Below are 27,741 nucleotides of genomic sequence, written 5' to 3'. Positions count from 1 at the left end.
TGGAAATTTTAGGCAAATATTGCCCATTGTTCCTCATGCATCACGAATCTAGCATAGTACATGATATTTTTGGAGATATTAATGAGACTATTTTATCACATAGAATGTTGAAGTTGGTTGTGTTAGTACACAATCGACGTATTCAGGAATAGCATATTTTCAAAGAACAGTCAACACACCTTTGAGGAGACCTGTTTCTTCGCATGGCTAACTTTACGTTCCAGCCAGTCGAATGAGATCATTTGACGGGCTTAAATACAACGGGCTCGTCGCAATGCTCTGACTATTTGTGTCATTCATACCCATTAATGTCTTAAAAGCATCCGCGAAATAAAGGGAAACACTAGAATATATGTTATTTTGTGATATATATTTTGTTCTGCATTCACTATTATCGATTGGAAGGGTTGAAGTGACTGGAGAAACTGTTCTTTGTTGTTACTTTGTTCATACATGTCTATTAAACGAACAGTTAACATTATTGTACCAGTTCCCGGCGTATAATATATATTTTTGAAAGTATCAAAAAGTGTTGAAAAAAGTAATGTACAAGTTATTTGTTGACTCCTTCTTCCATATTTCATTCAATGCATTTATTGGGTGAGTGTCGTCTGTGTGGAATGCACCTATACAAGCAATTCGATGGCATTTATTTAAAATCTCCATACGACAATCTTTGGAAAAGTATCGAACTTTACAATTGGGTAAATTGTTGCAACCATTGTGTTGTTGAATCGTATTCTGGCAAAGGCACTACCAATGCATTGTTATTCGCCAAGCGGCTGTTTCTAAAAGGCGCATACAGTAATCAAAAATATCGTAAACATTTATATAATTTACTTACTTTTGTTCTTGTTTTATATAACATGGGCCTATCTTCTTGCACTAACTGCCGGTTCTGCGACATGGGGCCTGAAACACCGGAACACCTGCTGATCGACTGCACAGCAGTCTGCAGACGCAGGATTAAGGCCCTCGGATCCATGTTTCCGGACAGGAGTTGCATCGACTCATTAGCACCCAGTAAAATATTGGAATTCATCGACGTGCTGGGGCTAAGTGAGTCCATGTGATTTAGGAGAGGGCACAATAGACCAAAGGTCGCGATGCATTCCTCATAAACAAATCTAATCTAATCTAATCTACTTTTGTTCAGGGTCCTTCCACTTTTTGTTTGATGAATCTAGTATCTCTTCATGAAACCACTATTAGCGAATCTAAAAAGATAAAAATAAAAAATCATTAAAACTGCTTTGTAATACACATAAAACCGCAATTAAAAATTTACATTGGGAGCGATAAAAGCAAAACATTAAGAAAAATTAAAAAAAAAATGTGTTTGTAAAATTAAGCAAATCATAATTTCTATCTGCAATTAGAAACCATTCAATAAAATCTTTAGGAACAACATATAAACATAATTTTTGATACAATCGCTAGAGTAGAGTGGGTGGACAGTGAAGTGAGTTTGTGTTATTTCTGGTGCTCCGTTTATGACACCAAGTTCGATAGGAAATAATCCAAAATTAGTTCCTAAACGCACGGAAACACACACAGTGCCCACATCATCTTAAGGGGTCAGTAGGGTAATCTTTTTCAAAATTGTTTTTTTTTTTTAATGTAGAAAACCACCTTACCATTGGAAGGTCTCGGTAAAGACCCAAAAATACTAATACCGCTCGAGTCTCGGAGCGCTCGGAGTGAACACCTCAAACTTTAAACACGTTTTTCTCAAAACACACTTTTTTAAACTGGCGGACAAAACATGGGCAAAAATTAAAAAAAAACGTTAATTACTTTTTATTTATCAACATTTTTTCATGATTCTAGTAGGGACGGTAACCATTCACGTACTTTTTAAGAATAAATTGGGTTTTTGTGTTTCAGATGATCTAAACATGAGAAATCGTGTCCGCCAGTGAAAAAATGTATCTCATTCACCAAACCATTTCTCCGACAGATGTCATAAAAAAATTCCGAAAAATTGTTTATACACTCCACGACATACCTCATAATATGTGAAAAAAGTTCTATTGTAGAATAAAAATTTCCATGAAAAAAAATTACCCTACTGACCCCTTAAGTAAATCAAAAAACAGAGCATAATAAAACTATAAAAGCGGTGCGTGCTAAAACACTTTACAAATATTTATTTATTTGGGGAAGGTTCACACAAAAGGGAAATCGCGAAGAGCGCGTTTTCTTAGCTCTCCCTTTAGATACCTACATAGATCCCACAACCCACTCAAAGAGAAATTCCTGGGGATTTCACCCTGAGGAATTTTCGAGCATCAGCTATAGGAATAGCTGAGGAAATGTCAGCACATACCATCTCTGGTAACAAGGAGGATTATAGTCCGTTCACAAGGAGCAACAAGACCCCCCCGATCACCTGATCGACAAAGCGCCCAGGCGCTTAAGGGGTCCCGGTGGTCTAGAACCCTCAAATTGAAGGTGTTTTCAGGATTTTTTTAAGGCTTAAAAAAGAGCAATCAATTTAAAATTTTTACAGTTTGTTTATACACTTATGAAAAGTACAAAAATATTTTTTTGTTGAATGAAAAATTTTTTTAACAATATTAAAAATGGCGCCCAAAGAAAGCTATCTTAAAAGAAGACTCCCGGTGCCGTCGTTGATTTTGACTCTTCTGAACATCTGAAACATAAAAACCAAATAAATTATTAATCAGTAGGGGATCTGGTGCGGTGGAAGGTCCGACATTTGAAGGCGCAGTACCGTAAAGCCAATGACTGACTTTCTTCAACGGGAGCAGGACTACAAGATGAAGCTGATATCAGAACCATCGAAGGTTAGTATTATACATATATTTTAAATTTATTGTAAATAAAACGTTTTTTACTAATTTCAGCAAAAATTGCTAAAATGTGTCCATATTATGACCAGCTGAAGGAAATATTTGGAAAGCGGCCATGCAACCGTTACTCGTTGAAAGTAACCTTCCTTCGCCTCAGTTATGTCCAGTTAGTCCTGCACCAGAATTCGAAGTAGAATTTTTGGAAGAGGAATGTGTACCCGCTGCGCCATCAAATGCCGCTCCTTTGATCGCACCAATCTCCACATCGGTATCAACATACCAACGATCAATTCGGCCTCCGAAATCATCCGTTGGACAATTGGTGGCTTTCCAAGCTGAAAAAATTGCTATAGAAGCGAAGAAGCTGAAATTTGTCATGTATAAATTCGAGTAGGAAAAGAAAATTAGATATAGAGTCAAAAAAATTATATATAGAATTGAAAAAAAATAGAAAAATTAATCGAATATGATACCTTAATAAAACTTATATTAATATTATTAATAGAGAGTTGAGTATACCTAATACCACTATGTATAACATACATATATCAATTTGCTTGATAACTTTTTTTAAAAAAACATAAAATTTGCAAAAACTGATGAAAAATACAAGGTGTTAGAATTAGAAATGAAAGAAAGAGTGGCTATGTACGAAATTTAAAAAAAATATGAAAATATAAACAATTAAATATACTTAATTACATTTGTATTTATTTATGATTATTTATGGCAGTTAGATTATTTCTTCAGGTTTCGTAAGTATGAACTTATATTAATAGTATTAATAGAGTTGGTATACCTAATACCACTATGTATAACATACATATATTACTAATTAACGTTTTCTTGATCACCAAACATTATTGTGTACAAAGATTTGCGCTTGGCTTCTGCCTCAGTTATTCGCCGGTCATTTTCATGTGAAGAAAATTCATCTCATTCTTCGTCGCTATCGACAACTACATACATACATATGTATATTGTCTACGTATTCAATATCGTTAGAAGTAGCTCGTAAGATGTTATGCAATATACAACAAACAATAAACTAATTGGAACAAAGAATATGATTTTTTTCGTCCTGAATACGTATTCTTAATTCATTGAGCCTGCCAAAGCGTTTTTTAGAATCCCAAAACAATTTAAATCCGCATACGATATCTGCTATGTCACAAGTTGAAAGCTTTATGCTTTGAATAGTCCATTTGTTGTGAATTTGATCGAAATGGCGTGATAAGAGTGGTCAGCAATGGATAAGCAGAATCTCCTGCTAGCCATTGAGAAGAAAAAAAAGAGAACCTTCCTGAATGGAGACAGCACTAGTACGAAACATGCGAACATCGTGTAGGCACACGAAGGAGGAAGTCATCCTGATTAAAAAATATATCGGGTTATAGGTACCGCAAAAGTAGTAATCTTTATTTTAAAAATTAAATTTTACACGACGAAATGGAGCGCTGCCATGTGTCCCATTCCATTCATATGGATATGTTCTTTATTTAATTCAATAATCAAATAAGTAATATTATATAGTAATAATAGTAATATAATAAAGGAGTACTACCCGAAAATACTACAGTCACCCCGGGTATTCGCTCGACCAGGGTTATTTTTTTAAAGCGCAGAAAGGAGTACTAGGCGAAAGTACTTCAGCCACCCCGGCTATTCGCTCGACCAGAGTTATTTTTTTAAAGCGCCGCCGAAGGCCGCCAACGCAGAAAGGAGTACTACGCGAAAGTACTACGGTCACCCCGGGTATTCGCTCGACCAGGGTTATTTTTTTAAAGCGCGGCCGAAGGCCGCCAACCTAGAAAGGAGTATACATACGTCACATAAATCACATATTACACATATACATATGTAGAAAGTATTTTTTTATAGTTAATATAGAAAAAAGAATCACGCGAATAAACAAACAAAGAAAAATTGTAAAAAATCCTTTTTTTTCCTCATAATTGTAAACAATCTAATATTTTCAACGATGAGTGTGCTAAGTGATTTTAAAATTAACAAATTTAGGTAAAAGATAGGAAAATAAAGTGAAATGTGAACTTATTTCAATGTTTGAATGTATATTTAAATATAGAGAGTGGAAAACGTGAAAAATTTAGTGAAACATAGAGAAATACCATGTGTTATTAGTGAACATTTTTGACTTTTTAATCGTGAATATTTAAAAAAAATAAAAATTATTTTTATATTATTTTTGGATATTTCTATTTATACGGAAATTCGGTTTTTTTACCCCTCCGCCAAAGTAATCGGAATCGTGCCATCGTGTACACTACCAAAGTGTCCCGTTAAAAAATGCCGAATCCTTAATTGTTAATCGCATACAACTTGTGCCTTATGGAATATATTCGACTTTTGAAAATGGTTAACAACTGGTGCTTCTGCAAGTTTCAGTTCAGTACCACCAATATACCCTATGTAATGCGGCATCTTATTGTATGTTGTTTTAACGACATTTTGTCTTTCATTCGTGTCAGGCCAAGTTATATATCTAGATTTTAACTCCAAAATAGACGAAAATACACACTTTGTGATCTAATACAGCGTTTCACCATCTTCTACACAAAACAGTGTAGCTACTTTCCGAATCGCCGCACTTTCACGCCATGAACCCAAACAATATAAGGTTATACTATGTTCGGACCGACATTGAAAACATTTTGAAAACACATTTGTATGTTGTGGAATCTAAGTCGTTCGGACCGACAATGTGTATTTTCGATGAGTTTTCACTGACAACTATCAATAGCGGCATTCTCTTGCTCTTGCAAGATTGCACGATGACACAAAATACAAAAATCCTATGCCGAAATATGCAAAGCCAAGAGAGCACCCTTTGCAGAATCTAGAGATATATTACGGCACGAAAATAAACATGGGTTTCGGGGTTGACATATTTTACATCCATTGCAAATAGTTTTCTGCGTGCGTTTGTTGTTGTGCCGTTGCACCAAGAGGAAAATTCTGCAATTTCTGCACCGTGCAGGGTTTTGCAAGAGCAGGAGAATCCCCCTAATATGAGAATATCAAGTGACAGCTGTATTTGTATATGTAATGTAAACAAATATCAAGTGACAATTTAGGGTCGGCAAAATATGTCTTCCAAAAACATCGATTAAACTAGAGAAGGCACCGATTATAATGAGTGGAATGTAAGTTTTCAAGTAGTTTTCAGCGAAAACTGTGTTTTTCCCACGAAAACATGTTTTCGTTGTCGGTCCGAACATAGTATTAGCTAGCTGTAGATCTACCGAAAATTGCCTAATGGATTGAGTGTTGTAAAACTGTGCACTGTCTTTTATCAAGGACAATAGCAACGTAAACTGATCTCTTGAGACTCGGAGCATTTGTTGGAAGCGTCCTTCATCTAAATAGTCAAGAACATCAGATTTCCATTCCAAACACTTAGGCACATTTTGATAATTTCCACGATAGTTCTATAAGATAACTGTAAGACTTTCATCCAATTCATCCATTATTTTCCAATAGCTATCGTCGTCTAAAAAGTTCAAATTTTTAAATTTTTAAAGCTTAAAAAAGTGAAACAAACAATTACCATCCCGATGTAGTAATATATTAGAAGCATCTTCTTCAATTATAAAATTAACAAGTTTTTGTTTCTCAGAAGTGTGTGTATATTTCGGTATAGGATTTTTGCAATCTGCAATCTTGCAAGAGCAAGAGAATCCCCCTATTGTGTTATACCGTATAGTGTTGGAAAGGTGAGATTCTAAGTTTCATTTAACAAATAAAATTAAAGTTCAAAAATGAGTGAAAATAATGAAGAAATTCGCTATATTTTGAAATTTTTGTACAAGAAAGAGAAGAATGCCACGCAAGCCACCAATGAAATTCGTGAAGTTTGCGGAGACAATGCTGTATCAGTTCGTGAAGCATTTCGATTTACACTGATGGAAAAGGGATCGACCAAAATGATACGTAATTGTTTATTTATTAATAAATTGCGAATATGGCAAACCTGGTTTTGCGAAGAAACGTGAAATCAACAATTGTTTCTTGAAGGAAATTCAAAGTAAATGTTAACTTCATCCTAAATTAGTTAAAATCATTATTATGAAGTATAGTTCATTTTGAAATTATGTATAAAACCTACCAATCTTCATCCACATTCCTTAAATCGCCATGAAAATATTTATCTTACTATACACATGCATACATACATATTATACACATAGCTTGTTTATTCTCTCTTGCTCTTCTAGTGTGGATCATTCACAATGCGTAACCAGCTGTCAAAATTACTTGAAGAAATAATGTACTTTTTTTTTTTTGAGCAATTACTTGAGAGCTGGATACGAACCTTAAACAATAAAACAGACACAAACAATTTCCACATAACGGAAATTCAAACATACACTGAAAAAAGTTTCATGAATGTCGTTGTCAAATAATAAAAAGATTCACTACACTTACCTGAAAAGCTCTTAAAGTTCTAGTAGTGGTTATAAAAGTTATGTGTCTTCGGTAGACTCTTACGATGTTAAAGAAGCACTGCAAGAATGGGGTTTTACGATTAGATCAGTAGTAAATATTTTTAACAAAGTCCCACAGCCGATGTTCAAAATAGAATTGATACCAAATTCTAACCAGCTTAAGAAAAAGGGAATACATCCGATTTACAACCTAAAATAGAGTAGATATTACAGAATTACCGTTGAGGAACAACACAAAAGAAATGGTCCCGTACAATGCTCAAACTGCCAACAGTATGGACACACGAAAACATATTGCACCCTACGCAGTGTCTATGTAGTGATTTAAATCACACTGCAACTATATGGGTTGCGTTGTACTATGTATATATAAAGATTTAAAAAAGAAATTGTCTGTCGGAATTCAAGCACGTCGTAATCTAATGATAAATATTTCTTCTAAGGAAAATATTGAAATCCCTGTCCATGTTTCAAAACCAGCAAGTCTTAAAGACAATATTACGCAATGGAGCTAGGCAAACGTGGTGCAAGGCAACACTGCACAAATTCAATTGCCTCAAAACCAACCAAATGGAATCGTTGAATTTAAATCTTACGATTGTATGACACAGTTTATGTACTTATTCAATGCAAAATATGATTCAAGAGATAATCAAAGCTCAAAACCAAATGATGCAAACTTTTTTAAGTAAAAAATAAGCGTATTGAACATTGGTATATGGAATGCTAACGGTGTTAACTCATATATATTGGGACTTATTAGATTTCTGGATGAAAATAATATAGTTGTAATGCTATTGTCAGAAACTCATCTTACAGATAAAAACAATTTATTTATACCGGGATTTGGATTAAGACTCTCGGTTACAAACCACCCAGATGGAAAGGCACATGGTGTATCAGCAGTGTTGGTTACAAAACGATTAAACCACCACGCATTAGAATCTCATGCTACAGCGCAGTTGTAAGCTAACACTATATTTATAAAAAATTGCTGCAGGGACTTAAACCTTTGTTTTTTCTTGTTTCAATGTCTTTTTTACTTATTGAATCTGCTTTTTGTTTTAAAAGCCTAACAATAAGTTATAAAAACTTGCATCTATTTAAGAACTAGACAAGCTCAAGCAAGTGATTGAGCGGTTGTGGTGATATGTTGCTCCTTAGTACGCAGGCATATCTCTTCTTTTAAGGGGGGTTTGATCGCGGGAATGTACCAAAGCATTAGCCAAAGGGTTTTGGTGATCTCGGAGTTTAGATATGTACATATTTAATTCTGCTGTCTGCTACTTCTTTCCTTACCATAGAAATACCAAGGTCTCTGTGGATATTTTCATTACGCATGTACCATGGCGAACACGTAATTATTCGAAGCATTTTCGATTGGAACCTTTGTATCATATGAATATTATTTGTACAGGTTGTACCCTACAGTTGAATGCCATACATCCAAATCGGCTTTATAGCCGTATTATGTAAAAGTACTTTGTTGTCTAGGCTAAGTTTTTATTTAATAGCCAATTTAAACTTGCAGCTCTTATCTTCATGCAAGTTATTTTACTAGATATATGTTTTCTCCACGTAAATCTTGTTTCTAGGTGAATACCAAGATAAGTTACTTCATTCGCTTGGGGTACTAAAATATTGTTCAATTTTACTGCCGGACACGTTTTTGGTCTTAGCGAAAACATAACATGCTTACACTTTTGTTCATTCACAGGCCTTAAGTGCTCGGCTAATATTCTTGATGCTATATGTGGCATTTGTTACGGCTCACTAAAACTGTGTCATCCGCAAAAGTTGATGTTAATACATTATTACCTGTTGGAAGATCTGCTGTATATATGACGTATAGAGTTGGGCCTAAAACCCTGCCTTGTGGTACACCAGCCCTTTTCTGTCGTTCATCAGATATGAAATCTCCCACTTTTACCATAAATATATATATTTTTTAAATAAGAATCCAATGTTTTATGCAATTCTAAAGGTAGAATGTTTTTTATCATACTAATATTATAAATGCGAATGTAAGTTTGTTTGTTACGCTTTCACGCAAAACCTACTTAACCGATCATCATGAAACTTTGTACATATACTCTTGAAGGTATTAGAACTAACATAGGGTCATTTATATTAAAAAAATTTTAAGAAAGATAAAAAAAAATTGTTTGTCAAAAATAACAAAAATTCTAATTTTTCTATATTTATTGTTATTTTCTCTGTCGTTACATGCAGTATAAAACTATTCAAATTTTTGAGGTAATCCGTAATTTTTGTGGTTAGCTGTCACTTTATTATTTTAGATCTTACTCGTTGATGTTAATTCTTACTCTGCTTTTCTTTGAAAATGCCGCGGAAGCGGAAATCTGGTCTATCCAAAAATTTATCGCTGGCTCGTGCCGCAAAAGTTGTACGAAATCAAGAAACTTCGGCCCACGCAGAGCTGAGAAGACAACAACAAGTAGAGCGACAAAGAGTTTCGAGAGCAGCTGTAACGCCTCTTCAGACACGAGTTCGTTTAGAAAGACAAGCTGCTCTGCAGACAACTATAAGGGCGACAGAAACACCAGAAAAATCGCAGGCGAGAAGAATTCATTGGACTTTCCGAATGGACTACCTAAGACGCAGCCGCGGTCATAATGCAGACATTGAAATGTTGGCATGTGGTTTCAACAGAATAATGCAGACATGCAGACCATGCGCCGCCGAAATTTCATGCGTAATGATTGTGCTGTGTTTAATGGTATTGGGTTTCAATATGATCCTTTAATTGAAAATCATAAACATCCATTGATTGTTATTGGCTCAATGAATAAAAAATGTCAGTACTTCGATGCTTTTAAATGGAAAGATGAAACTGCTTAAATGTGCTGTTCCGGTGGTAAAGTTTCACTTCCATTACTTTGTGAACCAAAAGAGCCTTTGAAAACTTCATTATTAAATGTTACAGATGAGTCAAAGCAATTTCTAAGTGATTTCCGTCAAACCCAGCTTAAGCTTATGTTCGACGGTTGAAAAACTCCGCCTGAAAACGATCCCGCAATAATTTTAGTATGCTCTGGGCATCGGTTACTAGATCTTCAACTCTCGGTATCTATCCCATCGATGAAACAAAACCTGTGGTATTAAAAAAAAACAAAAAACGAGCAGTGCGCTTGCGCAAAAAGGCTCCATCCTAGCTCCACCTCGGTCAGGTGTAATACATGCAATGAATGGAGCCATCTTAAGATCTGCTCAGGCGTTAAGACTCACAAGGGGTGGACCACGAGTTACGTGGCCCCATGTTGCCTACGCAATACTACGACACTAGCCTCTACGGCAGTGCAATCTGCACATAGTTCGCATCGCCATTCACTCCGAGTGACCAACAGAGGACCTCCACAGGCCTGAGGAGTTCAAACAGGCAACATAGCTCCCACTCTGACATGTTCCCTCCAACCTTCATCCCGCTCCAATCCTCGTGCGAGAACCAATCAGCAACTCCTGGTTCCTCGCACAGTCTGTTCCGTGTGTCGGAACGTCGCATCAGTTAAGTGCAATTCCTGTACTAGCTGGTGTCCCTTCCCGACGTTATCCGGACTGCGCACCACGCGTGAGTGGAGTGAGTCGTACGTTGCCCCATGCTGCAGGAGTCTGCCCACGCAACACACAACAGTGGCGCCGCTAACCAACACCCCAGTGCAACAACCGCCCCTGCGAGTTCTGCAGCTGCAACAAACACCACCGACACGCCACTCCCAGGATCACCCAGGGACACCCGCGACAAACCTGCGTTCTTCAATTTAACTGCAACGAACTCCAGAGTGAGATCGAGGAGATAGTTGCACTTATGAATCGGGAACGCGTATCGATAGCTGCGGTCCAAGAAACCAAGTTCAACAGCCACTCAGATTTTCTGAGTTGTGCCGGTCTCAACGTTTTACGTAAGGATCGCTAGCGACATAATGGTGGTGGCCTAGCCTTCATATTGCACAACACCGTGCAGTATCGTCTAATCGATGAAGACATCGACCGTAGGGATACTACCCTAGAATGTCAGGGTAAAGTTATCCGGTCAGGCTCAAAATATTTAACATATACTATACATCCCCCCAGTTACATGTTGCCCTACAGGATATCATCCGAATATAGGCGCGCTACTTCGTGGTGAAACCCGTCTGGTACTAGGCGACTTTAACGCGCACCACGATCTTTGGCATTCCCGCCTGTCAAATTATCGTAGAGGGATGGAGCTGGCGGAACAGATTGACGATCCGACATTCTGCACAATGAATGACGAAGCCCCCATGTTATGGGCTCCTGTAATAGCTCGCCCGATATTACCATTGCTAGTGGTGGTCTGATAAATACCATAACCTGGCGACCTATGCTAACTCTCGCATCAGACCATCTGCTCATAATTATCTTGTTCGAGAAACCTCCTGATTTGGTTTCTGTGGACAACCGTACTTTCGTTAACTTTAAGAAAACTAATTGGGTCGGCTTCACAAAATTTACTGAGAGCACCTTCAACGCTCTAACTATTCCTACGGACGTATCCGTTGGCGAACGTCGATTCCCCAAGGTGATCGCAGCAGCTCCCGCTCGCTTAATCCCGGCTGGAAGAATAGCGGAAATCCGCCCCAATATCCCAGTCGAAGCAGCCATTTTAGCTAACGAGCGCGACACTTTGCGCCATGCCGATCCCGGGGATTCCCGAATAAGGGATCTTAATTTGGAGATTCGGCGAATGGTAAACCATCATAAGCGGACGAAATGGATAGAGCACCTGAAGTCCTGCAACCTCTCCACCGGTGTGAGTAAGCTTTGGGCTACTGTCAAGGCTTTGTCTAACCAGAAGAGACATGTCGACCGAGTTGAAGTTCAATTCAATGGTCATGCCTCTTCGGATCCAAAAAAGTGCGAGAGCTATTTTAGCCGGCAGTTTACACTGCACCCTTCGGTAGATAAAACCAAGCGATGTGTTAACCGACGGCTGCGCAAAATGCCAAACGACTACGTGCCACTTACTTTCACCAAAGAGGAGGATCAGAATGTCATCAACAAATCGAAATCTTCTAAATCCTTTGGCCCTGATGGAATCAACATGGTTATGCTAAAGCATCTAGGCTCGACTGGAGTAAGCTATCTTACCAAGGTCCTCAACCTGTCGCTGACCACTCCTCAAATACCCGATGTGTGGAAAGTCGGGAGAGTGGTCCCACTACTGAAACCTGGGAACCCCGCCAACAAAGGGGAGTCCTATCGTCCGATAACTCTCCTCTCCCCAGTAGTGAAGGCCTTGCTACTCCCGACCTTCACTCACCACCGAAAAGTGCACGGCACTTAGCGTCATAAACCTGTGAGAGAACGATCCTCGTAGCGTTGGACTTGTCAAAAGCTTTTGACACAGTCAACCACACAACGCTACTGCAGGACATTGAGAAAACTACGCTTCCTCCAGGACTGAAGAGGTGGAACATGAACTACCTGTGCGGTCGTCAATAATCCGTACTACGAGTATTACGCAGTTCTTCCCGTTACTATTTAACTTCTACATCTCGAAACTCCCACAGCCACCAGAGGGCGTTTCATAACCTCGAACGCAGATGATTGCACGATATTGACGTCGGGCAATGGAATCGATGGCATGTGTTCGAAAGTAAACAACTACCTCTCCGACCTTTCTCGTTTCCTCACTACACGGAACCTCACTTTTGCCCCCACCAAATCCACAGCGACCATTTTTACGAACTGGACGATGGAGTATAGACTTGAACTTAATATTGCAGTCGATGGTGTCAAAATTCCAACTGTCAATAACCCTAAGATTTTAGGTGTAACCTTTGATAGTCTATGCTCCTTCACTCCCCATACGACCGCGATTATTGCCAAGGTACAGAGCCGCAACAAAATCCTCAAGTCGCTAGCCGGCAGCACATGAGAAAAAGACAAAGAAACGTTGTTGGCAACATACAAGGCAACTCCTCTCTAAGCAGTTCCTGCTGGGATGTTTTCGTCGAATTCACCCTTGCAGCCACCTGCTTGGAGCGGAACCGCCTTCTAGGAGCATCAAGAGGTCTTTCCTTGACGACGTCGTACGCCAACCGGACTTCGGACGCGACTGACCGCCATTCACAATGGAGCCATCAACACCATCATCGACTCCCTTCCCGTGAATGGCGTTCTTGGAGTCAAACCACCACCCATCGTAGACGAAGAGTTCGAGTTGCCGCGAGAAACGGGAGTGACCCTAACGCAACTTCGTTCAGGATATTGTAGCAGGTTAAACTCCTACTTATCCAGAATAGACCCATACATACCCAATGTATGTCCAGCATGCAACGAGTCTCCGCATGACACTGACCACCTGACCCTACCAACCCTACTCATCCAACACCCTTTTCCCTTTGGTCCGACCCCGTCGAAAAAGCACTTTTCCTGGGCCTCCCGTTAGATGACGTCGACGACAACACAGATAACCCTTACCATCCTAACGGGGATTGAGAAACCGTTGAAACAACAACAAGAATGACAAATTTAAAAGACACTTCTCCTGTTATCACGTAAACTGCCATTGTCTACGATATCCTTTAGAAGGGGTTACCATTCGTCTCAAAACCAAAATGGTCCATTAAGTGTTAAATTTGTGAAATCTATGTTTGTTCCTCTATGAAAATATTTATCCATCTTTTTAAAATTTACTGCCATAGCGTTTTCGTCTTCATTCGGAAATAAATTTTTTATTATATTGAATAGTTCACTACAATATAATTTAAGGTATACGACAGCAACGCACAAAACATCTACCTAGTGCCTTTTAAACTATTTCTTGTTAGCATTTCTAGTGACAGCGATTTAAAAAAAAAAAACTCTGTAAAATTTAACATAATATATTGAAATACTTGTACTTCACCAAGTATGGCATAACAACTTAATATTTAACAAAAATTACTTTTATATTTAAAGTTCTTGCAATAAATAAAAGTGTATATACATATCGTACTTCAAGGGAAAGAAATTAAATTCAGAGGCAGTCTGGTTCAGTTATCCCATATTTATAGAGATATTATAGAATATGTTTTTACAAAAAGTTACAACAATAAATTAAATATATATACCGCCGAAATTCTATTACATTTCTAAACGCTATTTTTGCGTTCATAATATGTATGTCATACTTTCTATTTATGTATTTCCAATTAGCCGTCCATTTTCTACTCGGGCATCTGTTAATAGACAAATTAGAAAAGAATTGGTGTATTAGAAATAACGAAATTATTACTTATATTCAGGGGTGTTGTGGAATCTGATAGTTGTCGGAATCAGAAATGAAACCGATCAAAAAACGTAGTAGGTGTCATGAATTCAGATATCATTGGTTTGATATTCGAAACAGAATTTGTATCGGATTTCGGTGTCACGGAAACCATTTTTATCGGTTTTGCTATCAAAAACAAAGCAAGAAGATAGTCGCTCACAGACTTGAAATGTAAGCTAAGAAATCAAGTCATTTTATTATTTCGAATTAATTTATCTTTATTTCTATAGGGGAAACATAAGTATAAAACACGAAATGTCTTTATTATTGAGTTTTTGGAAAAAAAATCCGGATATTTAAAGATATGAAATTTACAAAACGCAATAAATGTAATTTAACATCCAAATGTGTCTTTATTCATTCGATAAATGTTATCTCTTAAACTCTTTCTTTAATTCAGAGCTCATTAAAAACTTTAATAGGATTGCTACCAAATGTATTCATTTGCATGTTTTGTCACATTAGTACACAGCTGATTCGAATATTGGTTTTGCATGTGTTCGAAAAGACGGAAATCCAATCAGATTCTGTGACACCAATGAAAATCAGAATTGGTTTGCAATTCTGACAGCTAAGCAATTCTGTCTTGGATTCCACAACACCCCTGATAACTATTTTTTGTTTGTTTAGGCTAAGCTTGACCGAAACAAATTAACAAGATGTAGTTGACGTTTCAAATATTATTATATTTATTTTTAATATTATTCTTTTATTTTATTTAAGTTCTTTCACAAATATTAATAAACTCTGACGACGTTTGTTTGAAGAGTTTTCTATACTTGTTTCACGGTCTTCCTAATATTCTTGCTAGGGTTTGAGGCATTTGGATCTTCATTGCCTGCTATTAAATATTTACCTGAACGTGTGAACTGTCTATTTCAATTTGTTCAGAGAAACAATGCCTATAATTAAGATAGTCTAAAAGCCTTCTCGGTAACGGCAACGTTTGTATCAAATCTTTACGTATAACAGTTTTTAAGATCACAAATCTGAAATTTAAAACAGAGCCAAGATTTTTTTATCCTTGTTAAAACAATGAGATTATGTAACTTACCTGCACATATGCTGCAAACTTTGGACGTGCTTAAATCTTGAAACTGGGTTTGTTAGCTGCACTCTCATTGGGCCATGCTCTGGTCTTCTATGAAGGAAAAATAGATACCTAAAATAGAACATTACCATATTAATTATTAACATTAATTTTAATTTTTGAGCAATGAATTCTAACCTTCCACTTCTTGAATGCTCGACTGCCTTTTCGATGAATTCTGTGATAGTCTGTGATTTGAATTTTGCATATGAACCGAATGAAAACGTCCCTAAAAAATATGGAAAAAGTAGAGCACATTAAAAGCAGTCGAATTGTTATATTATATCATATAAAACGTGGTTATTTTATTGGAATGATTGTAGTGAACGTTAATCAAGTACAAAATTAGTAAATTTTAAATTTGGCAGAAATAGTAAAACAATTTCATTGCATGTTAAGTTATTTGAAAGTGAACTTACTCGAAAAAAGAAATAATTAAAAAAAAGAAAGTTCCTTTATTTATTTGCTTTACCTTCCCTTTGGTCAATTTTTAGTTTAAGTAACTTTGAAAAAAAAAAAATGAATTAAAAATTGCCATAAATACTACTGAATAAGAATAAGAAATGTTACACTTTTTTCATTTTAATGCAAGCAATTACCTTGATCCTGTTCTATTCGAACATGACGAACACTATTATTTAGTTTAAAACTTAGGGAAAAAATGTAATGATCGTCAGAACTGTCACGTACAATAAAGCTTCCATCTGATTCTGTTGAAAGGACTTTCTCCGCGGCCTCACTTGATAATGGACCCCAGTACCATCCATACTTTTTGTAAAAATTAGTGAAAATAATACATTCATTAAAAAACTAGTGAATATTTTTACATCTTACATCCTTAACTTTCTCAATGCTAGAAGTGAATTGAAGAGACCTTGCTTCCTCTTTTTTTGTGGAGTTTCCTTTGCTTTGCTCTATATAAGACTCAGCTGAAAAAATGAAACGAAAGGAAAAATAGAAATATACAAGTCCCAGAAACAGGGATATTCCCGTAAATGAACTTTAAAGCATTGCACGTTACTTATAAGCCTCAATAATGAATACATACAGTTTTGTTCATATTAATTGCGATGCGTGCTTTCCTATTAACATAACGGTATAGATAATCAGTATTAATCCAGATTTGATTGAAGTAACCGAAATGCTATTTACGAGCAAAATTTGTGTTGATTGTTTATAAAAAAACAGTGTTGTCATTAACTGTAAGATGTTGGAAAATTATCATATATCTTGGGCTTGAAAAGTACCATTCTACATATTACGATAACTCAAATATAATTATTTAACGCGAAAAATTTAGTTAAATAAAGGTAAAATATATTGAATCGTTCTAAGCCAAACGCCGAAAGATCTAAGACTTTACTAAAATCCGTAAATATTGTAAACACAACATGCATTTATACAAAAGATAATTCTTATTTCACGTAAGTGGAGTCAGTTGCCGAAAATTTAAAGAAAAACACTGAAAACATACGAATAAAAGGCCAAAAATTAATTGAATTAGTTAAAACGTTAAGGACGAGTTAAATCAAATTATAAGAATAAAAAGAAAGCCGCGCACAAGAATTTATTAAGTTTATTTATTTGACACTGGAAACAAAGGGTGTTGGGTGTGAATAACCGCATAAAATTATCAAAGTCAAAAAAATATTTCGTGAATTGATGAATTTATAATGGACGTTTTTAGTTAGAAACGTTTCCAGACGTAAGATCTAATCCTCAAACTGTTTGTTTAGAAACTATTATATTGACCAAAGAAAGGACTGCTCTCTTGATTGACTTGAATTCCATGTATGAGGGGACATGGAGCAACATGTTTTCAGAAAAAATTAGGACTAATAAAAAGACTTTGTAAAGAAGGTAAATGTCTTAATAGAAGTATTTGAAAACAAATTGAATTAAATTTTTACTAAAGACAGATATAGTAATACGCAGTCCACGATTCGTACCCGAACCTTGCTTTGAACATAAGCTCCCATAAGGACTTGTGTCAAACCCCGCGTGGTCTCCATGATCGTGCCACCGATTATCACGTATGGAACGGTGGCTTAGACCTAGAAAGCATGGCAGACTTCGGTAGGACTTAAACTCTCGGTAGCTGTAATGACTTGCATACATCTGCATGACGGGGGACATTCGCGCGTACCCGCGGCAGCACTTGAAGCCATGCCTGAACTCATACTGCTTCCCCTAGTCTGGTCTGGTAGCCAAACGCACACTCCTTCAAAAAAAGCAGAAGAATTTGGCAGAGGTAAGGTAATCTCTTTCCAGCGTATGAAGAACAAGAAATACCCTTTGCTCTTCTCTCAAGGGACAGTATTACCAAAATAGTAAACTTCACTAAGAATTTAAAGGTTATCCCTAGCAGTAAGGCTGAATGGAATAATTCCACTCCCGATCTACTGCTTAGGGGTACTACAAACAAGTGGTATCCGACGGCACAAATATGGGAAGTTTTCCGAGCATATTTCTTTACCATAAGTCGGTGCTCAAAGATAAACATTCAACGCAACTATCGCAAGGAACGTATAGCCATAACTTAGTGGCAGTCAAGCGGCACTTAAAACGATCTCTGCCAACGAGGTCAAATCGCTACTGTTGCAGGAGTGTAAAGAGCGGCTGAACAGCCAGCAGTAGGCAATTACCACGGCGAGGACCTTAGGAATATCCGAAGCAAGGTAAATCTAAAAGAAGCAGAGGTTAAGATTATAGAGAACCCGATCTGGGAAAGGGTCATCCTATAAAAGCCAGGTTTTGCAAGGCACTTAAGACCACCCTTTAAGAAAATGCAACTGAAGTCGACATCAAACCAGAGGGGACTATAGAGTTTATAAACCCCCACTCAGTTATAAAACAAGGGAAAAACGCAGAGGCTACGTTGGCTAGGTCATGTTGTCCGAATGGACGAAAACAATCCAGCTCTGAAAATATTCGACGCAGTACCCGCCTGGGGAGGCAGAGGAAGAGGAAGACCTCCTCTACATTGGAAGGACCAAGTGGAAAGGACCTGGCTTCGCTTGGAATATCCAATTGGTGCCACGTAGCAAAAAGAATAAACGAATGGCGCGCTGTTGTTAACTCGGCTATAATCGCGTAAGCGGTGTCTACGCCAGTAAAGAAGAAGATGTGCGTGTGTAATAACTGTTTCCTCAAACCATGCTTGTATCCGCCCCTGATGGGGCTTTGTGCACCCTTTTCATTTGTGACCTGGATGGCCACATTTTATGCAAGTACTTTTACCTCTCCTGTTGGTCCCTTTGCCTTAGTCCAAAGCAGCGAAAGCACCTTTTGATGTTTTCTTTAAGTCGCAACGTGCAGTCAACCCAATTTTAATGTGGAGTTCGGAGTGCACCACATCTCGATAATTGAAGAAAACTGTCAACATAACCTTGATTTTTGTTCTGCTTTGACGTGGTTTTTCGGCTTCGGCTCACGTTTGCCACGATATTCGGCGGATTGATCGTCTGTTCCCGAGTCGTGGGCATATATCCAAGCCCAAGCACCAGCAATAATACGTTTCATGACATCTTGGTAGTCGAAAAGCATTGTTCCACAGACGTTAACGCGTCGATGGTTTTCGAAAAAAAAATAGTTATTTTGGAACCAATCGTGATTTCCCTTTTCTTAAGCCCAAATAATTGATATTTCAAAATGGTTTTGACTGATCCTTCCGATATTCCGACGATGCCAATAAGACCTGTGGCTGTTAGTGGTCAATTCTCAAACACCAATACCTTTAGTTTACTGACATCAGTTGATGTTGAAGCCCGTCCTTGACGAGATTCGTCGTAAACGCGTTCTCAGTCCTTTATGAATAATTTGTACCAATCAAAAACATTTACTCGCGACAAACACCGAAGTCCTTTTTCAACATGCTGAACTTTTGGCACCAGAAGTTTGATTTCACAAACAAAAATTAAGGGAATAATTTCACTCATCATAGAAATCGACGAATTCACTTTATGTACTTCAGATTATTTTGAGGTGACATTAGGCACAGATGTCACTGACAGTCAAAAAAAAAATATTTCAACAAATGGGTTTTAATTCGAAATTCTTACTATTTCCCTACAGTAGTGCATAGCCTTGAGTAAACTATTGACATTTTTCGTAATGCATACAATACATCCGTCTGATAGTTAGATAGATAGCAGTGACAATAAAAGCACATTAATAATTAAGACCTTGTCCGGAAAGTAGTAGGACTGAGTCGATTTAAAAAAATTTATTGAACCCATCGTTACAATTCTTCAAAAAAAAAATTTCAAAATAGGCTCCTTCTGCGTCGATGCAGCGCTGCCAGCACGATTTCCAAGCATTGAAGGCGTCACGGAAGGCATTGGATCCCCTCTGTCGTCTCAAAATGCTTGCCTTTCAGGTAAGGAAGCAAAAAAAAAAAGTTCGGAAGCAACATCTGGGCTATAAGGCGGCTGTGATTACGTTATTAAAATATTGGGGGTCACTTTCACACATTTCAAATTTTCTTAGCACACTTCCACTCGCCGCAATTTCTGGTCGTCAGTGGGCACTTTTGGTATCATCACGCGCACATCTTGCGCATGTTCAAGTGCTCCGTCGCAATGTCATGAGCCACAGATTTTGATAAATTTAAGATCTGGGCTATTAAACGAATACTTGGTCGGAGGTCTGAGTTCAAAACATTTCGCACACGAGTCACATTATCGGTGTAGTCGAAGTCGCAGGTCTTCCACCACGGTCTTCATCATCAACCTCTTCCCGGCCCTCTAAAAAGGCCTTTTTCTACCGAAACACACCACTTCTTGCTAAAGAAACATCTGGGTAAGCCTGCTTGATCATATCAAACGTCTTTGTCGCAGATTTACCGAGTTTCACACAGAATTTAATCGCGTACCTCTGCTCTAATGATTTGCACCACTCACAGAAATACGTCGCGGGAAAATGTTTGTCCTGACTTTCCAGGTGCTCGGAGACAACTGACCAGCTGTTCGTTCGTTATTTAAGTATGTCCTCCACCGAATCCAGTCGGTGCGCGCACGCTCTGAAGTACAATCGCGACGAAAGAAAATCAGTCCTATTACTTTCCGGACAAACCCTGTTTTCCACACAGTCTTGTGATATATAAACCACCAGTTTCTTAATCTCAAAGAGGTTGTGTTAAACAAATATTACCACTATGGGACATAAAAAAATGTTACCAAATGAAATTTAATAAGAAATAGGTTTATTTATACATATTGATTGTAAATGGTTTTTGGGCCTTTATATTATATGAAATCAAATAAAAACATGTTTAACTTTTTAGTTTCGAGTCAGGAGTTTTTTAAAAAGAAATTTGATTAGCATTTAATTTGAACACGTATTGACATCAAACTTTTATATTGCCTAAGTGTTCTACTTTTCCCATCTCCGGAAAAATACTGATGTTAAAGAAACGTATCTGCTATTAAAAGGCTGCTAACTAATTAACCACCACTTTGGGTTAAGAAATACAATTACACCGGCTGACATCATTTTCCTTGTTTAAGTTCTGATTTTTTTTCCACTAATTTGGTAGTGCTGATCACGAAATTATACCTCATTTTATCATATCCCATCAGGTTTTTAAAAAAGTTAAGACATTGGTTTTTTCAAATTTTTTGATTAAAATAAATTAAATTTTAGATTTTGGCGCTCTTTTCTCGAATTGTACGACCTCTCGTGAGGAAATACACCCATTCGAAACAGATTACATGCAAATAAACCTTTACATTTACTTTGTTTATAAACTTCTTACTGAAATTAGTGTTTATTTATTACTTTTAGTGTTCAACAAATTTTATACAAGATTTGTTGTTGAAAAACTGTTAAAACAACAGAATGTCTTCAAGAAAGTGTCATAATAATGCGGATACGTTTTGTTATATTTTTGGAAACTTTATGACTTTAAAGCAAAAACAGAAAATCACTGAATTTGTAGAAAATTCGTATAATGCTTATTTTGGCTTCAAAGTACAACTAAAAGCGCGGACTCCGCAGGTAGTTTGTACTACTTGTGTTGAACAATTACGACAGTGGACATACCGCAAAAGACAATCTCTACCTTTCGGTAGACCTATGATATGAGAGAGCAGACAAATCATATTGATGATTGTTATTTTTACTGTACAAATGTGAAAGGTTTTAATGCTAAATATAATAATAAAATTGTCTACGCAAATGTATCTTCAGTTACACGGCCGGTTCCACATAGTCCAGACGTGCCAGTGCCCCTTCCAAGCTCAATATCTGATCTTAGTTCAACATCATCAGAACCAAATTTACAGCGTCAAGGGTCGACGGAAGTTTATGAACCAATTTTAAATCAACCACTGAAATTTACTCAAGGTGTATTAAATGATTTAGTTAGAGATCTAAATCTTTCTAAAGAATCTGCTCAACTTCTTGGATCTAGACTTCATACAAAACATCTGTTAGCTCCAAATACATATTTTGCATGGTATAGAAAACGTGAAGCAGAATTTGTACCTCTTTTTAGTCAGGAAAAATCATTAGTTTATTGTAAGAATATCCTCGATCTTATTGAAAAGTTAGGAGTAAAATATAATTCTGGAGATTGGAGACTTTTTATAGACTCTTCGAAGCGGAGTCTAAAAGGTGTTCTTTTACACAACACTAATCAGTGTGCTTCTGTTCCAGTCGCTCATTCTGTTCATTTGAAAGAGACTTATGAAAATTTAGAAACATTGTTAGATAAAATTGGATATGAAAAGCACGGTTGGCAGCTTTGTGGAGATCTAAAAATTATAACTGTGATATTAGGCCAGCAGCCAGGATATACAAAATGTTCATGCTTCTTGTGCGAGTGGGACAGTTGAGCACGAGACAAGCACTACGTACAAAAACAATGGGATCCTTGTAAAAATCTCAAAGTAGGGACAAAAAACGTTATACGAAAAAATTGAATTAGTCCTGAAAAAATTTTACTTCCTCCGCATTAGATAAAAACAATGCTAGTTATGAATACCTGTGTAAAAAATTTCCAAGATTATATAATGCAAACATTAAAGAAGGAGTGTTCGATGGACCGCAAATCAAATCTTTGATGGCTGATGAAAAATTTGATGCTACAATGAATAACACTGAATTTAGAAGCTTAGCTGGCGTTCAAAGATGTTGTCAACAATTTTCTAGGAAATAATAAACACCCCGACTATAAAAGTAAGGTTGCAAATATGAGCATAAAACTCCTCTTTCTAGATTCACACGTGGACTTTTTTCCAGATAATATTGCTGATTACAGTGAAGAGCAGGGAGTGGAACCTTTCTCCCAGGACATAAAAACTATGGAGACAAGGTACCAAGGTCGATGGAATGTGAATATGTTGGCTGATTACTGCTGGCCACAGACACGTGATATTACTGAAGATACTCACAAAAAAACTACACCCAGACGTAATTTTGTCGCGAAACGTAAAAGACGTCACTCCAAATAGTCCTGTAGCATTGTTTATATTCAATGTTTTCTTTATAAATGTTCAAATATATGTTTTTATAATATGATTATTGATTTTTTCTTTACATTTTGAAAAAAATGTTTTTTTCTTCTTTTAAAAAAATTTGAAGTGATAGGGCAAATATGTAGGTGTTTTCGTGTGTAAAATAGTAAAAATTGGTGATATTTGTGGCTTAAATACAAACAACGTTCAAAAAATTTTCATTTGTCGGCCGGTGTTATATTTTGCAATTTTTACTCCTTTTTAAAATTTGTTTGAAGCTTTTCCCGATAAGATAAAGCACTGTCCGCGTGTTTAGGTCTGGGATTAAAGCACAAACTATGATTATACCGGACATCAGTATACAGTATGTAGAAAAAATAAGTTATGAAAACAATCAGCGCTTTTTTAAACGCTCTATACTTTTTCGCTTAATTGAATATAATTTTTTTTGTATATGTTCGGAAAGTAACGTTATCAAAGTACCGCAATTGATGATTTTAGTGGTAACCGCTTATCTGGTAAGAAATTTTTGTGGCCTTCTATTGAAATGCTCAGTGACAACGCGTGAAAAAAGTAAGTTATCAAGGGCAGTAATTAGTGCTTTTCATATTATAACTAGAAAATAAATTACAAACAAGCATTAAAGGTGTAAGAATTCTTTATTTTATAAATTTTCAAATTGAATTGGTAACTAAAGTTTCCTGTTTTTAGTTTTATTTTTTGAAATATTAACACGTTTTTTTACGGTGAATTAAATAAAAATTCTGAAAATGGTGAATTTTAAACAATTAACGAATGAGGAGTGTTCATCCATAATTAATTTGCAAAAATATTGTCACACGCAGCGTTATATTGCTGATAAATTTAATAAAAGTCAGGTTACAATACGGAAAGTTATTGCCGGCTACAACAAAGAAAATCGAGTCATAAGGAAGAAGAGAGTCGCCCAATAATAACAACGGGAGATGATTTGTCTTCGTTATTCCCACGGTATGATTTACGTTTGACGCTCACCCGGACAAGAACTATTATACAAGTGCACTCTGCCCACAGTTAAGTCGTTGGAAAAATGCTTATCTGCGAATGCTCCTAGCAATATTGTAGTCCTGGAAGGAAAAGTTACTGCAGCAGTTTATTTAAATATTTTAGAGAAGCACGCCATCCCCGAGGGTCACCTACTAATTGGACCGGATATACCTCTTCAACAGGACAACGCGCCCATTCATACTGCAAAAGTCATCACAGAACATTTACAAAATGAAAATATGAGTGTATTGAAATGGCCTCCTCAAAGCCCCGACTTGCATTTGCATATGTAACATTTGGAATAATTTTCCTCAAAATTAGTGTTTGAAGCTTGCCAACTCCATGCAACAACGATTGGGTTAACTATCAAGACGAAATTATAACCATTGTGTATATTAAACAATTCGATAACTTATTTTTTCTACATGCAATTTACTGTATGTGTGTACGTTTTCCTTTTTTAAAAGCAATAAACTTCTCTTTTGTTTTAAAATTACTTTAAGTAGATATTTTGAAATATGATCTCAATAAGAAAAAAATATTTCATTTGAAAAAATGTAAACTTTTAAATTTTATTCACTTCGCTGATTGATATTTCACTTTGATAACTTACTTTTTCTACCTACTGTAAAACAAACGGTGTGGGGATGGTGGGATAGCAAAGTTTTCGAGTCGGAGTTTGTTGAAGGTATTAGAAATGGTAATCAATTTCGTTATATCATATTACAAAATTTACGAATCGCTACCTGATCGGAGCTCTGAGATCATCCCTAACAAAGGAGAACTCGACGACTCACTATGAAAATAAAATATACAAATGTTAAAATTAATTAATACATAAGTTTAGAAATATTTTCTTGCTTTAAAATTTTTAAAAATACTGAAAAAGAATATATGCTAACCTGATGACTTAATTTAAATTTTACTATTTTCTGGTGGTTCGGAAATAAATTATTAAAAAAAAATAGAAAACAAGTAGTGAAGGACTAAATTCGGGCATAACCGAACGTTCATACTCTTGCAAATTGCAAGACTTAAGTCCAGGGTAATACCTGCAGGTATATACATAAGTCTTGTTAGTTATATGTGGTCTAGGGCAAGTTTTCACCCAACTTTATTCATTCTAAGCACAAAGTCGCACCGTTGCTAGGTGAATGAAATTTAAAATTATGTTATATGGAGCGGTTGTAGCCAAGTTTTCGCTTATTTTCACTGTAACTTAGATATGTATTTGACACCTCTTCCATTACATCTCGCTCATACTAACTCGGAGGTAAAACTTAATTAGTCTAATGTGTGTGCCTATTACATGGCCAATGGACGGGCATAATTTATATTTTAAATTTAGAGTAATTAGTATTTGCTGTTCTCACTGGAGTTCAACTAATTGTTTTAATGTCATATTGATAATTTTAAATAAATTAATAAAAAAAATTGTCATTGGTCTAAAATGTTTAAAACCAAACTTGGTAGCATTTAGCGGTAGTAATTGTACTACATTAGTAAGGTATTCACATACTCTCTTGTATAAATTCAATTCTATAACTTTGTTGGTGGTTGGTAAATTTTTTGAGAAGAGACGTTTTAAAAGTAGGCTAACATTAAAAGATATAAATTTATATACTTACTCTTCTTGGGTAATGGGGGCAATGCTCTAGACTGAAATTTTTTGTGTTTTTCTGCAGTGCTTCTTCGTTCGCGATTACTGTTATTTTCTTCAATACCGGGCGGGTTCGTTTGACATTGTGGTTGTGTTCGTCGAATTCGAAATATATTACAAAACTTTTGTTTTAAATTTAGTGAAAATTGTGTTTTCTTCTCGCTTCGTATGACATGAGAAGATAAATCCACTTCCTCAACTTTTATCATTTGGTTTTCAGTAATACTATAATTATTGGCCAACACGATGTTATTTATATTGTTGTTATTGATTTTATCATTATTTTCGTTATAGCTTTTGAAAGTTCTGGTGGTTACTTTACATTCTGTAGAAACATTTTCTCCGATAGAGCAAAGATTAGGCCTGGAACGTGGGGATGAATCATTACCTTTCGTGCATTCGGACTGTTTTTTGAAAGCATTTTTATCAGGTTCGTTATTAATACTTGTCCGGTTTTTTGTTCTGGTATAAATAGTTTGATAATATTTTTTTACTTCGCTCAAAGTCATATGGAGTCGTTCTTGAGGTGGATTCAAATCTAATTGAGTATTAGAAAATCTATGCGTGCCATAATCCTCAGTTTCATTCAAAAAAGCTGGCTTTCTATTTTTTAATTTGAAAGCATTTGAAGTGAACTTATAATTATCATATTTTATATCATTTTCGTAAGTATCACTGTTTCGTTTTTTCCGTTTGTTTCTATTATTTTTACGACTTAGTTTAGAATGCTTATAATAGTCTTCTTCAGAGAATATTAAATTATTTATTTTTCTATAATCCGTAAGCTTATCTTCTTTGTACTCAACTATGCTGTTATTTTTATCCGTTTTTATCATATCTATTGGTAGAGCGTATATATCTGAATCTATGGGCACGTTATAAAAATCAGATATTTCCCGAGTAAGTAATGCATCGTGGGACATTGCTTGAGTAATGAATATCGAATCGTCTGGTTTATTTGCCGATGAAGTGCTTAATGAATTATGTGAACTCGAAAGACGACTGTTCAAAGAATTGCGAGAATTAGGTCGATTGGTGCACCCATTTGGACCTGAAATACAAAATTAAACTAATTATTTTAAATATAAAACAACTTTTTACTAACATATTTACTCCTCATTTCTTCTCTGTTGTAAATATTATTTTTAAGATCCAGTGTTCCTTTTTTAATTAAAAATTAATGGTATTATTAATTTTCGGCTATAATGATATACACAATAAAAAGTACGGTACATTTCAAAGAAAAATTTTTAACAGAATATGAAAGGTAAGTAAAGTACGATTTTTTCTAATATTTCTTTTGTAATATTTCAGAGGTTATGAAACGGGAGATATCATCCAGTTGACTACATCTTTTAATTAATTTATGCCTGAAACAAACAATTCATATAGTAAATTTTTCATTACTATGGATGATTATGCCTATCAAATATTACATGGAGAAAAGGAGCTAAAATAATGGAGATTTGTTGGAAAATTAACTAAATAACTATAATTACCTATTATTGTAGCTATTATCAGATGACATTGATTGGTTTTTTTCAAAAAAGATTAATAGAATTAGACAGAATCCAAGAGATTACTTTTTTCGTTTTTTATACCGAAATAAAGCGATGTTGATTTTTGTAATTTATTACAACTGTCTCGCTTTCCCAAAACTAACTCGGCTCGACGTCGCATTACACTGGCCACTGCAAGCTGAAGAAACATTTATACAACATGGGCCTAGCTTCTTGCGTAAATTGGCGGTTCTGCGACAGGGAGCCTGAAACACCAGAACACCTGCTAATCGACTAACCAGCAGTCTGCAGATGTAAGTAAAATGGATGGGAACCTAAATAAAAAATAGCGACCCCTTAGAGTTAAGCTACAGCTCCTGGCATGAGGGAGGATATTTTGTTTGTCAATCACTAACATTTGAGGGGGTAA

The 27,741-nt window shown here is 36.1% G+C and overlaps 1 protein-coding gene and 1 pseudogene across 3 annotated transcripts in view; both read right to left on the bottom strand.

The window, feature by feature from the left end:
• The window catches only part of LOC120774636, a 77,056-nt pseudogene extending 71,798 nt beyond the window's left edge, over positions 1-5,258 (bottom strand).
• An 8,723-nt stretch (positions 5,259-13,981) lies between these two features.
• LOC120773821 (myb-like protein D) overlaps positions 13,982-27,741 on the bottom strand; it is a 30,008-nt gene continuing 16,248 nt past the window's right edge. The window contains exons 4-10 of one of the 3 annotated variants that reach the window (XM_040102929.1): positions 25,781-26,863; positions 16,504-16,598; positions 16,269-16,437; positions 15,808-15,898; positions 15,634-15,741; positions 15,436-15,568; positions 13,982-14,487 (exon numbers count right to left, since the gene is read on the bottom strand). In XM_040102929.1, the coding sequence (XP_039958863.1) occupies positions 14,476-14,487; positions 15,436-15,568; positions 15,634-15,741; positions 15,808-15,898; positions 16,269-16,437; positions 16,504-16,598; positions 25,781-26,863 (1,691 nt within the window). In that variant the 3' untranslated portion in view covers positions 13,982-14,475. Of the gene's footprint in view, positions 14,488-15,435; positions 15,569-15,633; positions 15,742-15,807; positions 15,899-16,268; positions 16,438-16,496; positions 16,599-25,780; positions 26,864-27,741 lie in introns of those variants that run through there. The other 2 variants (XM_040102930.1, XM_040102931.1) reach the window with 2 other exon arrangements.

The sequence above is a fragment of the Bactrocera tryoni genome, chromosome 4 (genome assembly GCF_016617805.1).
Source record: "Bactrocera tryoni isolate S06 chromosome 4, CSIRO_BtryS06_freeze2, whole genome shotgun sequence".
NCBI lineage: Eukaryota > Metazoa > Arthropoda > Insecta > Diptera > Tephritidae > Bactrocera > Bactrocera tryoni.
Note: the sequence above shows the minus strand (reverse complement) of the source record. Positions and strands in the feature narration are given on the sequence as shown.